This window comes from Sminthopsis crassicaudata, chromosome 1 (genome assembly GCF_048593235.1).
Source record: "Sminthopsis crassicaudata isolate SCR6 chromosome 1, ASM4859323v1, whole genome shotgun sequence".
Lineage (NCBI taxonomy): Eukaryota > Metazoa > Chordata > Mammalia > Dasyuromorphia > Dasyuridae > Sminthopsis > Sminthopsis crassicaudata.
In genome coordinates, this window is record NC_133617.1 from 464,604,352 (window position 1) to 464,620,656 (window position 16,305).

A 16,305-nucleotide genomic window follows, 5' to 3' on the forward strand; every position below is an offset into this window, starting at 1 on the left:
TTATGATCATGAATTCCCAGTAGTTGATAATCTCCTAAATTTGGGAAATAGGGGGAGATGGTGCTGGGTTAGATTTACAAGAAGCCAGATCTCCCAAAAACACCCTAGCAGAGATCCAACAATATATCAAAAAGAACAAGGATGAAGACAATTGAAAGGAATCAGCTATAAATCTTGTGGAAGTATTGAGCAAAAACAAGGTGTAATAGATAGAAGGTGAAATATGGAGCAACATGGCCCATAGCAGGACAGAGATCTAGAAAGTATCACTCAATGCAGGAAATCTGGAAACCCTATTCTGGCAGAAGATAGGCTCAGAGCAGCATCCAGATTGGGATAAATCCAGGAATTTCATTCCAAGCAAGTATATGGACTAAATCCTTATGTATGACAACCAAATCAAATGTATGACAACCTAAGGGCTCAATCACTCCCCTGCCAATTGTGGTGACACTGAGGGGCACTAGGGCTAGCCCAGGGTAGAAGTACAACTCCATCATAATCTGAGGCAAGAGACAGAGACAATACTCAATGTTGGTGATCCAATGGTCCATTCATAGCAGGAGACTGAACCAGATCAGCGTACAGGTAGCCATACCTGATTCAGTATCCATACAATTCATGCCTTACTAGACATCCAGGACTAGACCCAAACTACAGCAAGAAACAAGGCCAGATGTTTCTCTAGTAGATGGAGCTTAGTCTTCACTGCTGACCTCATGATGAAGAAGAGCCCACATACACCATCCAAGGTTATGGAAGTATAGTTTAATCCAAGAAAAACTCTCAGCCCAAAAACTGAAGCTTAAAGATGTGAATTAATGGGAAAAAATGGTGAACACAATGAAGAGATAACTTGGATTAAGCATAGCACAAAGAGTAAATCCAGACGAAGAAGGTTCAAGTTGAACTTTGGGAAAATAATGATATATAGAATGAAAGAGCAAGGGAAGAAAAATAGCAATGAGAATTAATACCTTAGGACAAATGATAATAAATCTTCTTCAAGAACTGAACTTCTTAAAAACTAGAATAATCCAAACATAAAATAAAAACTCAGTGAAATAACAAAAATTATTAAAAGCAAAATCAAATTATTTGGGAAAAAGAAAAATATAAAGTATGTATTTTTTTTAAACTAACCTGAAAAACAGGTCACAGAGAGATGATCTAAGATTCACTAGAGTACCTGAAAATTAACTCCTCTGTTAAAAAAAAAAATTCATGGATACCATATTTCAAGAAATAGAAAATTAAAACTACTCAAATTTCTTGGAATCAGATGAAAAGTAAAAATAAAAAGAATCTGTTGATCCTCTCCTTTAAAAACCTCAAAATGAAAACTAGAAGGAAATATTCATGTAGTAAGTCATATAGCATAAGACTTGGTAGCTGCCACTATAAAAGAAGAGAGCTTGACATGTGATACTTCAAAAGGCAAAATATATGGGCTTGTAAACAAAAACATTATATTCAGAAAAACAGTATAATTCACATAGGAGAAAAATAGATCTTTAATGAAATAGAGAACTTCTAAATATTTCTGACAAGAGAGTCAAAACTACTTCAAAAGTAGTTACTTCAATAGAGGATCAAAACTACCAGAGGGTCAAATATACTTTGGGCATATAGAAGGCAAGAGAAACAACAATCAAAAAAAAAAGATACAGTTTTACCTTTGATATTGCAGGAATAATCTGAAAAATGTGTGTAAAATTTTTTGACCTTTTTTTTTTTTTTTTTTTTTTTGGACTGGGGGAATTTGGGTTAAGTGACTTGCCCAAGGTCACTCAGCTAGGAAGGTTTAAGTGTCTGAGGTCAGATTTGAACCCAGGTCCTCCTGACTTCAAGGCTGGTGCTCTATCCACTGCGCCACCTAGTTGCCCTAGGTCCTCTCTTTGTACTAAAGTAGAAATCTGATTTTTTTTTTCATTTTATTTTATAGAGTGTTTTATAGTACCTTATTATAAAATTTGGGTTAAGTATGGTTATAGGCTTTGTGGCATCTGTGGCTTCTGCAAAACTCCCAATAGGTTCCCATTTAATTTCTTATGCTGACCTGCTATATAACAAAACAGTGAGGGAGAAAGTCAAGATATGAAAGGGATAATTATATATACATTTGATAATTGGAAGAGCAGTGAGAAGTGGAAAACCCTCTAGAGGGAACTGATGAAGATGATGAAGGATCTTTTCATTGTATCATGTGAGAACTGATTGAAGAAACTTGTAATGTTTAACCTGGAGAATAGAAAATTAGGAGGGAAATGAAAAGAAGTCTTCCAATGTCTGAAAGGGCTATTACATGATAAAGAAAGATTTGATTTATTCTGCTTGGCAACAAAGGACATAAGTAACAATCATATGTGGAAGTTGTGAAGAGAGAAATTCTGCATTTGCTTTAAGGGAAAACTTCCTAAAAGTTAGAACTATTCAAAAATGGAACAAGTTGTCTTGAGAGGTTATAAGTTATCAGTCACTGGAGATTTGCAACCATTGAGTCTGTCAATAAGCATTTATTAAGTGGCTACTATGTATACATATTACTAAACATCAAGGATACAAAAAGAAGCAAATTTTCCTCCTCCTCAAGAAGCTTATCTTCTAATGAGGGAGACAAGATATAAATAGTTATATACATACATACGATGTAAACAGAAGGCAATCCCAGAGGAAAGAACGTGCAATGAATGAATGAAGATACCCCACGAATGAAAATCAGAACAGGCTCTTGCAGAAGATAGCATTTGAGCTAAGTCTTAAAGGAAGCCAAGGAAACAAAATTTGGATGATCATGTAAGTATTAAAGTATGTATTATAGAACAATTCTTATACAGGCATTGAGTTGAACAAAATGACCTCTAAAAATGTTTCAGCTCTAAGATTCTGCTACTCTGTTTAAAAAGAATTAAGTCTCTTCACATAGCCACTTACTCCTTTTAATCAAACCCAAACATCATTTTGCTAACCTCATTTGTTTAGTGTTTATGTACTATTGGCCACTTCCTGCTTCTTAAATGTCTCTCCTCTCTTGGTTTTTATACTATGCTTTCTCCATCTTCGCTTTCTAATTGTTTTTCTTTTTCATCTGGAGCAATGTGGAACCATGAAGAAAACACTAATTCTGGAGTCAGAAGACCTTAGTTTCCTATGTCCCTTGCTACTTATATGATATTGGGCAAATCAACTAACTTTTCTGGTCCTCAAATTCATTTGTAGATTGAAGAAGCTGGCCTCAATAATCTGTTGGGCTTGCTTAGCTTTAAACCTATGACCTTTTGCTGACCAATCTACTTAACATTTAACTATGAACATTCCCCAACTACATATGTCCTCATCCTTGTCCTCTTCTCTTGATCCATCTACTCAGAGAGTTCACTTAGGTTCATTTAATTAATACTTCTACATGAATTTCAGAGCCTGAAATATGTTCTTTTATTTTCCTCAATAATATGGTGGCTGACAATACTTATTTAAGCTGAAATTCATTCTCATCACCTGAAAACAGCAAGAGATATACCAAATGATGAAAAATTAAAACAAAGGAGTTCCTGAACCACAATTTGAGAACTATTGATTTAGAGATTGTGATGTTCCAAGATTGGTAGCATACCATATTGCCAAAAAAATATTTATATTGAAAAGATGTATTCAACAATAAAGAGTTATTAGGGATTTTCCCAAATTTAATTCACTCTATCTTCTTCTTCTAGATCACTTCTAGATCCAGTTGTAGATTATTTAATATTTTTTAGCACCTCTACCAAATATATATGCTATTGGATTAGCTCAAAGGCCTGATCATCAGACATATGGTCATGTGCATCCATTTGATTTTTTTCTGTGTGGATTATTTGGTTTTCTCTTTAATATTCATTTATCTTATTGAAGAAGTCCTGTGATATCATCAGACATGATACAGTCAGTGTATCTAGAGGACATATTTGCATCTCATGCATCCTCCAGACCATTAGCAAACATCTTTGGAGAGCATAAATTTTACATTTTAATGCTTAACTTGATGTTATTATTAGAGCTTTGACTGTTGGTGTATTGGTTGATGGTTAGGATAGGCATTTGTTAAATTCCTGCTATGAACAAAATCATTGCCCTAGATATTGAAGACAGAAATACAAAACATTCATCTCTGTAGTTGAACTTGTAAGAAATCTTGTATGATTCTAACAGGTGACTATGGGAGAAGAACAAAGTTAAAAAATACTACATAATTGGAGTAACCCTTGAGATCTTGCCAAACTAAAGATGTAGACCTTGACGACAACTTAATGAGACAATTTTATAGCTATTGGTTTTGTAGAAAAACACTTTTACTGGAACATAATAGGCACTTAATAAACATTTACATACTATAATTTTATTTAGCCATTTCCCTCTTAGTATGTATTTCCAGTTCTTTGCTATAACAAAAAGAACTTCTATAAATGTATTTGTACTTACGAGTCTTTTTTCCTCTATTCTCAATCACTTTTAGTATCTCCAAGTCAAAGAGTTTGAATAGTTTCATGACTTTTAGAGTATAGTTCTTGGCTTATCCCTGGTCCATATGCTAAAAGGCTTCTGTGTATTGTCAAGGGACTTCTAGACTGGGCTCTTTTTGGGTAAACATCTTTAATAGTATATATTAACCTTAACATCTTTAATAGTATATACTAACCCTTATCTAACCAAATGAATGCATTTACTGTAGTTTCTTGGTCATTTTTCATTTTCTGTTTTTATTTTTGCTAGAGTTATGAGAGGGTTGTGATGTTCTATTTCTTCTGTCTGACATTTTGAGAAGAAAATGCAACATGTAACACTTTTATTAAGCACACACTGCATGGAGTGCTATAATAGGCGCTCCTATTTGTATCTCCTGTGGGAGACAAAAAATGAAGATAAGGCATTAATTTTTGCACTCAAAAGTCTTATATTTTTGTAGGGGGACTAATATTAACTATAATACTTAGCACAATTCCCAAAGAAATGCTCCCAAAATATTTTAATTATGTTGGGAATATTGGAACATTTATATCCCAAGATGAAACTTTGAAAGATTATTTTAATATATATGTTTGTATTTGAAAAATAATCTCATTATTTATTGCTTCCTCAGTTGTAGAACAAGTTTCTTGAGAGTAGGACTTTTACCTTGTATTTCTTCTCTTGAATTACTGAATTCCTTATCTTGAGTCATTTGAGAAACATACTACATTTTTATATATTTAGTTGATGTTCAACTGAATGTGTGCCTTTGTCTTTCAGATTCCTCTTTCAGTTTGCTACAAATGATGGGTGTTGGATTGGGATCCGTGGTTGCTGTAGTCATTTTAGTGCTTCTCTCTTTCTCAGTGGCATGGTATGTATAAGACACAAGTCTGAAATGAACAAGGTATAATAGGTTTTATTACCAAGTTCTGTATTAGTAAGTAAAGAATAATTATATGGGAAATTATTCAACAAATGCTTACTATCTACCAGGCACTGCGCTAAATGCCCTGGATACCAAGAAAGATAAAAACCAATCTTTGGTCTCAAGGAGCTCATAGTCTAACAGGAAATTTGTTCAAGAAAGTGAAGGAGAGACAAGAATAAAATCAATTTAATGGAAATAAAGAGTGGGACCATACCATGACCAGTGGAAAAAAATTAAAAGTAGATACTTTTACATCTTGTATCCTATATCCTTGTCAATATAATGTGCTTGATATTCTTCAAATATATTACCATCTCATATCCTTCTTTACTCTTGCAGTACCTTTACCTACTATTTCCATTTAAGGACATGCTATCCTTCCTTCAAAGTTTTTCTAAGTTTTTATCTCTTTATAATTTTCCTAGATTGCCAACCAGAAGTAATCATTGATTCCTCAGAACTCTGGTAGAGCATTTGTTTGTACCCAACCTTTACTTTTACATTATTCTGTATGCTAGGTATTTGTGTACATGTCACATTATTAGACTGGAAGTTCTCTGAGGCAGCTGGGTGATTCAATGGATAGAGTATTGAACCTGAGTCAAGAAGATTTAAATTCAAATACAGCCTTGGACTTTTACTAAGCTGAATGACTCTGAATAAGTTTACTTTGTCTTCCTCTACTATAAAATGGAAGTGATAATAATAGCATTTACTCTGCAGGGTTGTGGTGAGGATCAAATTAGATAATATTTTTAAAATGCTTAGTACAGTGTCTGGTACAAGAAATACTGTAGTCTATTAAAACTTCATATCCCCCTATTCCTAGCATTTACATTATATATAATGGGTAAAAAGTTTGTTGGACTGACTTTTTGTTCAAAGGAATTGAAGGTGTGTGTAACAAAGGAAGGGAGCAGTAATGACTTTTCACAGTCCTGATCCAATCTAAACTAATATCCATTTATTTTTTTAAAATTATATATATGTGTATATATATATATATATATATATATATATATAAACTAATATATATTTATTAAGCACTTGCTATATACAAAGTGCTATACTAAGCAACAATAACATGAAAACAAAATGGAAAAATAATTCCTGCCTTTAAAGATCTTACATTCTGTTAAGGGAGAGATACCTTGTATAAATGGATGAGTATATGCATGAAAATTTGAGGAAGGAGAGTAGAACAAGTAGAGTTATATGAAGCATGAAGAGAAACTATAATGTAGTTACCACAAAGAGTATGGAATGAATTGTGAAACCCAGGCACCACAATAGTGCAGGATTAATTTCAAATAGTTTCTTCAAAATAATTGGCACTTTTTAGCTCTTTAGACCTATACTAATATATGGATATTCATTCATTTTTATTTATTTGTTCATTCATTTTCAGTCATATCCAACTCTTTGGACTTTATTTGGACTTTTCTCAGCAGAGATACTAGAGAGATTTGCCATTTTCTTCTCTAACTCATATTACAGATGAGAAAACTGAGGCAAAGAGAGTAATTTAATCAGGGTCCACACATATAATAAGTGTCTGAGGTCAGATTTGGACTCAGAAAGATGTCTTCCTGGCTCCAGGCACAGTTTTCTATATACTGTGTCACCTCACTGACTATACAAAGTTTACACTAGGAAAATCAATGAATATAGCTAATTTCTAAGGGTTAAAACTGCACTTGGAACATAGTAGGTGCTTAATAAATGTTTGTTGACTTGCTAAGAAGTCTGGGTCCATACTACATATTCTTCATCATTTTCTTATATGTCAGGTACAAAGCTGTTTTTATTTCACCTCACAGAAAATAAAGAGGATGCAAAGGACTCACAGACCATAAACAAAATTAGAATTATTCTTCCTCTTTGGGGCTATCACTTCCCATGTGAATATGTGTGAGATAATTACATTGAGAAATAACAGGGAGGGAATGTTTTCTGCCTTTCTCATTTCCACTCACCCCTTGTCCAAAAGGTGTAGTTGACCTCTTCCTAGATAAGGTACTATATATTACATATTACATATAGTGGATTTGTTGGAAGATTCTAGTGTATGCTTAGATTACATTTTAAGTACTACATTTAAGTTTTTCCTTAAGAAGATTTGCAGGAATGTCAGTCTTAAAAAAACAGAGATTCTTATGGTCTGCGCTTTAAAATCAGCATATGTGAACCTATGATGTGGTAGCAATACATTTCATATCAATTGGAGTTGAAATTCTGTTTCTACTAGTCTAGGTAACCTTGCCCGTAGCTTTTCTGGGCCTCAGTCTATTCCTCTGTAAAATGGGAGAATTAGGCTAGATGATTTTTAAAGTTCCTTCCATCTTTGATATCCTTTCTGGGAGAGATTATGATCACATAGCTAATATCAGAGGTTATGATCATATAGCTAATATTAGAAATTAGATTTGAACTACAGTCTTCTTGACTCCAGGTCTTATACTCTCTCTCATAGACTCAATTTCAAATAGGTTGCATAATGGATGGAGTATCATGATTTAGAGTGTCTCTTGGTGGCCATTTAGTGAGAGGAATTGGACTTGTGAGTTTAGAGAACTCCCAGGTGAGTAAATATTGCCTCAAGAAGTATATGTGGCACTTTCAGCTTTATCGAGAGTTAGGAAGACTAGATCAATCCAGACATTTACTAATTGTATGACCCTAAAAATTTGCTTAAATGCTTTCAAATACAGTGTACTCATCTACAAAATGGGGCTAGTAATATACAGACATCCAGGTGGCACAATGAACAGAGTTATGGGCCTGAACTCAGAAAGACTCATCTTCCTGAGTTCAAATCTGGCCTCAGGTGCTAACTAGCTGTGTGACCCTGCGCAAGTCACTTAACCCCATTTACCTCAGTTTCCTCACCTGTTAAATAATCTGGAGAAGGAAATGGCAAACCATTCCAGTATCTTTGCCAAGAAAACTGCAATGGGCATATGACTGACAACAACAACAATATCACAGGATTGATGTGAAGCTCAAATGCAAAGAACTTTGCAAAACATTAAAATACTATTTTTTGGCTATTATTATCTCTTCATCTGTTAAATAAGGGACCTGGACTAGACTAGGGCTTCTTAAACTTTTTCCACTTATGGCCCCTTTTCACCCAAGAAATATTTATGCAACCCCAAGTAGATAGGTATATAAAATGGGTCTATAAATCAAATACTTACTAATAATAAATTATAAGGAAATTTATTTTAAAACAATTTTGGTCAACAGATAATTTTTCTATTTATTGATAAAAGCAAATATGTATAGTAATGAGATTAAAGAATTAAATCTCGATGAAATATTTGATATCTTTTACTGTTGCCAAATTTTTTGCAACCCCCATATTCATTTGTGCGACCCCATATGAAGTAGCAACACACAATTTAAGAAATTTTGGATTAGACATGGCACTAAGATACCTTTTTAGCTCTAAAGCTCTGCCCAGTGAGCTTGCCTTATAGGCAAATATCTATTGCCTTATAGGTAAATATCTACGACAGAATCTCTCACAAGATACTTAAATTTAAAAAAAAAGTGCCACATCCTACCTAAGACAGGACTGACAAATACCAGTGAATAGGAAGATTAAAAAAGAAGTTGGAAGAGGAGGGCAGTGTCTACTTGGGACAGAAGAAATATATCTGAGATATCAAGTCAGCAACTGTGAACAAGAAAGTAAAGTATTACTATAATTAATTAATTATTATTAGTATATAATATATTTATAATATAACATAAAATTAACTAATTTATTAAAATAATCTATGGTCCCTAAATGAAAGAGGTTGAGATGAATGGAAAGATCAGCTATATTAACCTGGATTCCATGCTGGAAATTGGGACCAGATCAGGAATTGAAAATGCTGAGCAATGGGGAAAGTTAACCATCTGTCTGAATTGATCTAATTCCCAGTGTTTAATTTTTTAGTGTTTTTTAAAATGCAGCTACTGGCCTTTCCTCTCTCTGCCTGGCAGTAATGTGCCAATATGCTCATAAATGATGTTGCCTACCATGCCTTGATCGGAGTCAGCCACCTCTAGTCAATCCATAAGCTTGTACACTATCCCTCCCTTTGATACAGGCATAGTGAATCCTCTTCCTATTGGGTGCATGAATACAATGCACGCATGTGCGCGCGCTCGTGTGTGTGTGTGTGTGTGTGTGTGTGTGTGTGTGTGTGTGTATGTGTATGCACGCGAACATCTGCACTGGCTTATGTTTGCTCTCCTCAGGATAAAAATCTTTTAGTCCACTGAGTACTAAAGGTGACCTTGTCCCCTCCCTGGACCCTGTAGAGGAGGTTGTGACATGTGCCAGTGGAGCAAAGTGTATTTATTTATCTAGCTTTCCCTTGTCACAAATATTAGTACATTTATTAATAATCCCAGGTATGGTAGCTTTCCCAGATTATCTGAAGTCTGTTTTTCTGTTTGGAAAAGGATCAGAAATACAGTTTAAAAAAAAAAAAAAAAGGAAAGAAAAGAAAAAAAATTCATTTACATATCAAGTTTTTGTTGTTTCTGCTCAATAGGAGCTCAATAGGATATGTGTTATATATGTATGCATATATATATTGTTTTAAAAACAATATATGCACATAAAGTAACATACATGTATATCTGTTTAGATGTATACTTGTGTGATTTTATGAGTACACATGTGTATATACAAATATATATATATACATATATATATACATGCATACATATATACACACACATATTGTTAAGTACAGTTGTGTCCAACTCTGTGTGACCCCTTTTGGGATTTTCTTGGTAAAGATACTGGAGTGGTTTGCCATTTCATTCTCCACATCATTGTACAGATGAAGAACTGAGGGAGACAAGGTTAAATGACTTGTCTGGGGTCATATAACTACTAAGTATCTAAGACCAGATTTGAACTCACAAAGATGAATCTTCCTTATTCCCAAGCCAGTGATTTATTAATTGTGTCACCTACATATAGATACACATCTCTGTATACATAAGATAGTTGACTTCCCAAGAGCTTTTAGATACAGGTGCAGGAACATAAAAATATCAACGTTGAGTTTTCCATAAAACATTAAGACAACAAAAACATCACTGTCACTATCAGGATTTAGTGACTGAAGGAAACTTAGAGAACATAGAATGATATATGTTGAGATGGAAGAAACATTAGAGACCATCTAGTCTAATCCCTTCGTTTTACACTTTGCTTACATCACATAGCTAGTAGTTTATTGACAGGATTTGAAAACAGACCCCCACATTGGAGTCAGTAGTATGGTACTCTTTCTGTTGTACTTTGCTATCTCTCATAGATCATAGTCCAACCTCTTCATTTTATAATTGGGGAAAGTGAAATCCAGAGTTGTGAAATAACTCACCCAACATCATACAATTAGTATATAGTATTTGAAAGTCTGGTAATGAGCTGCTTAGTTTTTTAAAATTAAATTTTATTCTGTTCAATGAAAATCTGCCTTCTTTTTCTCCCACCATCCTTACCACCATTGAAAAAGAAAAAAAAAAAGTTTACAAATATACGTGGTCAAGCAAAACAAATTCACACATTGGCCATATCCAGAAAAATGTCTTTTTGCACTCTGAGTCCATGATTTCTGTGTTAGAAGATGGGTGGCATGTTTTGTCATGAGTTATCTAGAATTATAGTTGGACTTTGTGTTAGAATTTCCTGAGTTTTTCAACATTATTCTTATTTACAATACTGTTATTATTAAATAAATTGTTTTCCTGGTTCTGCTCACTTCCTTTTGTATCACTTCATTTAAACCTTCTTAGATTTTTCTGAAACCTTCTTCATTATTTCTTAAAGCATAATAGTATTTCTGAAAGCAAAATAATAGTTTTTATAACAGCTTTTTAGTTTTCAAAATATAGGCAAAAATAATTATCAACATTTATCCTTGAAAAATCTTGTGTTCCAAATTTTTCTCTCTCCTTTCCTACCTTCTCTCTCTGCTAGACAGCAAGTAATCCAATATGTTAAACATGTGCAATTCTTCTAAAGATATTTCCACATTTATCATGCTGTACAAGAAAAATCAGATCAAAAGGAGAGAAATAAAAAAAGAAAAAAATAAGCAAACAACAAAAAAGTGAAAATACTATATTGTGATCCACATTCAGTCCTGATAGACCCTCTCTCTGGATACAAATAGCTCTTTCCATCACAAGTGTATTAAAATTGCCTTTAATCATTGTTGAGCCAAGTCCATCATGTTGATCATCACATCATCTTGTTATTGCTATGTACAGTGTTCTCTTGGTTGTGTTTTCTTGGTTCTGTTCACTTCACTTAGCATCACGTAAGTCTCTCCAGACCTTTCTGAAATCATCCTGCTGAGCTTTTCTTATAAAACAATAATATTCCATTACATTCATATACCTTAACTTACTTAGCCATTCCAACTGATGGGCATCCACTCAGTTTCCAGTTCCTTGACACTACAAAAAGGGCTGTACATTTTTGCACACATGGGTTCTACTCCCTTTTAATGATCTCTTTGGGATATGTAATGTCTGGGCTAGCTTTAGGGAAAATCTCTGGATGGGCCTTGGTTAGCATAAAAGTCAACATGAGGATGGTCAGGAATAGAGTCTGGTGTCTGGAGTCTGGAGTCTGAGGTCGAGCTCGAGCACATTCTCACTAGAGTCTGCTTATTTCAAGTCCTCTCAGTCCTTAAATACCTTAGTACAATTAAATCACTATAGCACACTGAGCACGTGCCAACTATAGAACCATTACATCACCATACCACACTAAGTACTAAGTATATGTGAACTAGAGAATCATTATTTCATCATTCACACTGAGTAAACACCCTGTTGTAAGTATCCTTGTTTCAAGTATACTTTTCCAGAGTTCTGGCCCTCTATAGGGATGCATATCTAGTAGAGACATATCTGTATCAACGGGTATACACAATTTGATAGCCCTTTGAGCATAGTTCCAAATTGCTCTCCACAATGGTTTGTCAATTCACAATTCTACCTACAATGTATTAGTGTCCCACATCCCCTCCAACATTCATCATTATTTTTTCCTGTCATCTTAGCCAATCTGAGAGGTGTGTAGGAGTACCTAGAGTTGCCTTAATTTGCATTTCTTTAATCAATAGTGATTTGGAGCATTTTTAAAATATAATTTCATTGTCTGAAAATTGTTCCTATCCTTTGACCATTTATCAGTTGGAGAGTGGTTTGTATTCTTATAAATTTGAGTCAATTCTCTATATATTTTGGAAATGGGGCCTTTATCAGAAAACTTGGATATAAAATTTTTCCTTACTTTTCTGCTTTCCTTTTCTTGGTTACATTAGTTAGTTTTTTTTTTTTTTTTTTGTACAAGAGCTTTTTAATTTAATTTAATCAAAATTATCCATTTTGCTTTTCATAATGTTCTCTAGTCCTCCTTTGGCCATAAATTCCTTTATTTCTCCACAGATTTGAAAGGTAGACTATCCCTTGTTCTCTCAGTTTGCTTATAGTATCATCCTCTATGTCTAAATAATGAACCCATTTCAACCTCATCTTGGGATAAGGTATTAGGAGTTGGTCAATGTCCATTTCTTGCCATAGTATTTTCCAAATTTCTCAGCAATTTCTGTCAAATAATGAGCTCTTATTCCAGAAGCTAGAATTTTTGGTTTTATCAAACACTAGATTTCTGTAGTTATTAAATATTGTGTCTTGTGAACCTAACCTATTCCACTGATCCACTACTCTATTCCTTAACCAGTACCATATGGCTTTGATGACTACTGTTAAAGCATAATAATAGTAAAGCACAATAGTCTATTAGTAAGTCAATTGGAATTTTTTTAATACCACTATGTTTCAGGCACTGTCCTATAACTGGAGATAGAAAGGAAAAATAAAAATAAAACAAAAAAAAATCCTTGCTCTCCTCTTATGGTGTCACTTTAAGCTAACCTTTAAGCAGATCAAAGTGGATTTACAGGAGAGAGTATAAGAATAAAGAGATTAATAACTTAAAATGAATCCAATCCTGCAATGTGGTATTTTTAATGCAGTCTGGAATGATGTGTGTTTCCTATTAAATCTTTTATATGCAGATATTTTGTTTCAGTCAATAAATATTATATATAGTCAATAAATATTAAGGGGTGCTTATGTATCAAGTTCAATGCTAAGTGCTAAAATACAAAGAGAGGAAAAGACAATCTCTTCTTTCAAGGAGCTGGCAGTCTAATGGGGGAGAAAATATGCAAAGAACTATGTACAAAAAAACCCTCTATATAGAATAGATTTGTGTAGTCTTAGAGGAAGGACACTAAGATTAAGGATAAGAAAAAAGTTTCTTGTAGAAAGTAGGACTTTAGATGAGACTTGAAGGAAGCCAAGAGGCAGATATGAAGGAGAGACTTGCAAGCATGGGGGATAGCCAGTAAAACTTTTGGGTTGGGAGATAAAGAGTATCATGTTCAAAAATTGGCAAAGAGGTCAATGTCATGGATCTAAGAGTATGTGGAGGTGAATAAAATAGAAGAAGATTGGAAATGTAGGAAGGGAAGAGACTTTAAAAGGCTAAAACTTGTTTATCCATTCCTTAGTTGATAGGCAACCCTTCAGTTTCTAATTATTTGTCACTGCAAAAAAAGGTTGCTAGAAATATTTTTGCATGCATGGATCCTTTCATCTTTCCTTGATCTCTTTGAGGCACAGCCCTAGAAATGGGTATTACTGAGTCAAAGGGTTTACACAGATCAATAAGTTTTGGACAAAGTTCCAAATTGCTTTTAGAATGACTTGGACCAGTTTGCAGCTTTACCAACACCAACAACAATTTATATTTATTAAGTACCTACTATTTTCAAGGTATCAATAGTACATCAATATGGCTGTGTTCCCACAACCTCTCCAGCATTTGCCATGTCCTTTTTTCCCTTCAATCTTGTCAATCTGATGAGTATAAGGTAGAATCTCAGAGTAGTTTTAATTTTCATTTCTATAATTACTGAGCTTGTTTGCATCTATCAGTTGTGTATCCAATCTGTTTCACTGATCAACTTCTCTTTTTCTTAAACATTATCAAATTATTTTGAGATAATTGCTTTGTAATGCAGTTTGATATTGGATATGGTTAAATCTCTTTTTTCCACTTTTTTTTCATGAATTCCCTTGAGATTCTTGATAATACATTTCTCCAGATTAATTTTGTTATTTTTTTCTGTCTCTACAAAGTAATACATGAGTAAATAATTGATATAGCACTAAGTAAAGTAATTTCTGTCATTTTTGTTTTATTGGCTCAGCCTACCCATAAATAATCAATACTTCTTCAAGTATTTACATATGTTAATTGTATAAACAATTTTTGTAGTTATCTTCAGATAGTTTTTGTGTTTTAGCAAATAGATTCCCAAATAGTTTATATTTTATATAGTCATTTTAAATGGAACCTTCCTTTTGTCTCTTCGTACTGGATTATTTGGTAATATACAAAAATATTTTATATGGGTTTATTATATATATCCAAAAATTTTGCTAAAGTAGTTGTTTCAAATTTTTTATTTATTGCTTTAGTTTTCTTTAAGCGAACCATCATATCATCTGTAAAAACACACACACAGGCACAGTGATTTTCTTTCCTATTTGTTTATACTTATTCCCTGAGTTTTTTTTTTGTTTTTGTTTTTTTGGGGGTTTTTTTTTGTCTTATTACTGTTGCTAGCATTTCTAGCAAATATTCTGAATAGTAATAATGACATTTTTTTATGTTTCTGAAAAGGCTTTTAATTTATCACCCTAAAAGATAATGTTGACTTTTGGTTTTTTTTATGTCATTAGTTCATATAGGATTAGTATTAATATTATTTCATTATTTATGTCTCTGTCTTGTTTCAAGTGTTTTAAAAAACATTTTGTTGGAGTCTCTTTTCTAATCCATTCTGCTTTTACCATTTTGTGAATACGTTAATCCAACTTACATATGCACTCATGATTGTGTATTTTCATATATCCACTTGGCTTTTATTTTAGCTTCTCTTTGTTTCCTGCCCCCACATTATAAAGGAGAATGTGGTGAGAAAGAGGTAATTGATGCAATATCAGTCTAAATTGGATGTATTCTGCTTCTGTTCCCCTTCTCCTCTTCTTTTTTCCCTTACCTAGAATCCATTCCTAGGATTTTCCCTTTTACAATCCAACTTTTATAGCTAAAATTTGTTTTTCTTAGGGCTAAGGTATCTCCCTCTTATCCCCCCTCTTTGTTATCTTCTTTTCTGTTCCCCTATTGAGTCAAAAATGTATTTTTGTACTCAGCTGTGCATATGTATTCTTCCCTCCTTTTACTAATTCAGGAGAAAGTGAAGTTCAGCTATCACCCACACTACCCACCTCTTCCTCTTCATTTGCCTAGTTTTCTGTTTGTACACCCTGATTATGTGAGAACATTTTCATCACATTTCATTTCTCCCTAATCTCTCCCCTACTAAGTATATTTATTTTCCCTTACCTTTACTTTCAAAATCACTTTCAGGCCCTCTGTCTTTTTAGACTCCTGTTGTTAAAGATAAGAGTTTTGAGGAACAAATCTATAATCTTCCCATGTTAAAATTTAGACAGTCTATATTGTTTAATACCTTTATGATTTATCACTAATTTTTACCTTTTTTTGATTTAATCTTGACTTCGGTCTTTGAATTTTAAAATTTCTACACAGCTCAGTAAATGAAATCTTTAAATCAAGAATGCTTGGAAATTTTCTCTTTATTAAGGAGGCATCCTTACAGGATCATACTTAGTTTTTCTGGGTAAGCTGAGATATTTTGCCCTCACAAATACCATATTTCAAACTTTTCATTCCTTTATAATGATGGCTGCTTTGTGTGATG

General features: G+C 33.4%; 1 protein-coding gene across 2 annotated transcripts in view; it reads left to right on the top strand.

Moving 5' to 3' along the window:
• SUSD1 (sushi domain containing 1) overlaps positions 1–16,305 on the top strand; it is a 292,834-nt gene that overhangs the window by 245,499 nt on the left and 31,030 nt on the right. The window contains exon 16 of one of the 2 annotated variants that reach the window (XM_074280878.1): positions 5,266–5,359. In XM_074280878.1, coding sequence (XP_074136979.1) covers positions 5,266–5,359 — 94 coding nt within the window. Of the gene's footprint in view, positions 1–5,265; positions 5,360–16,305 lie in introns of those variants that run through there. The other variant, XM_074280879.1, reaches the window with a different exon arrangement.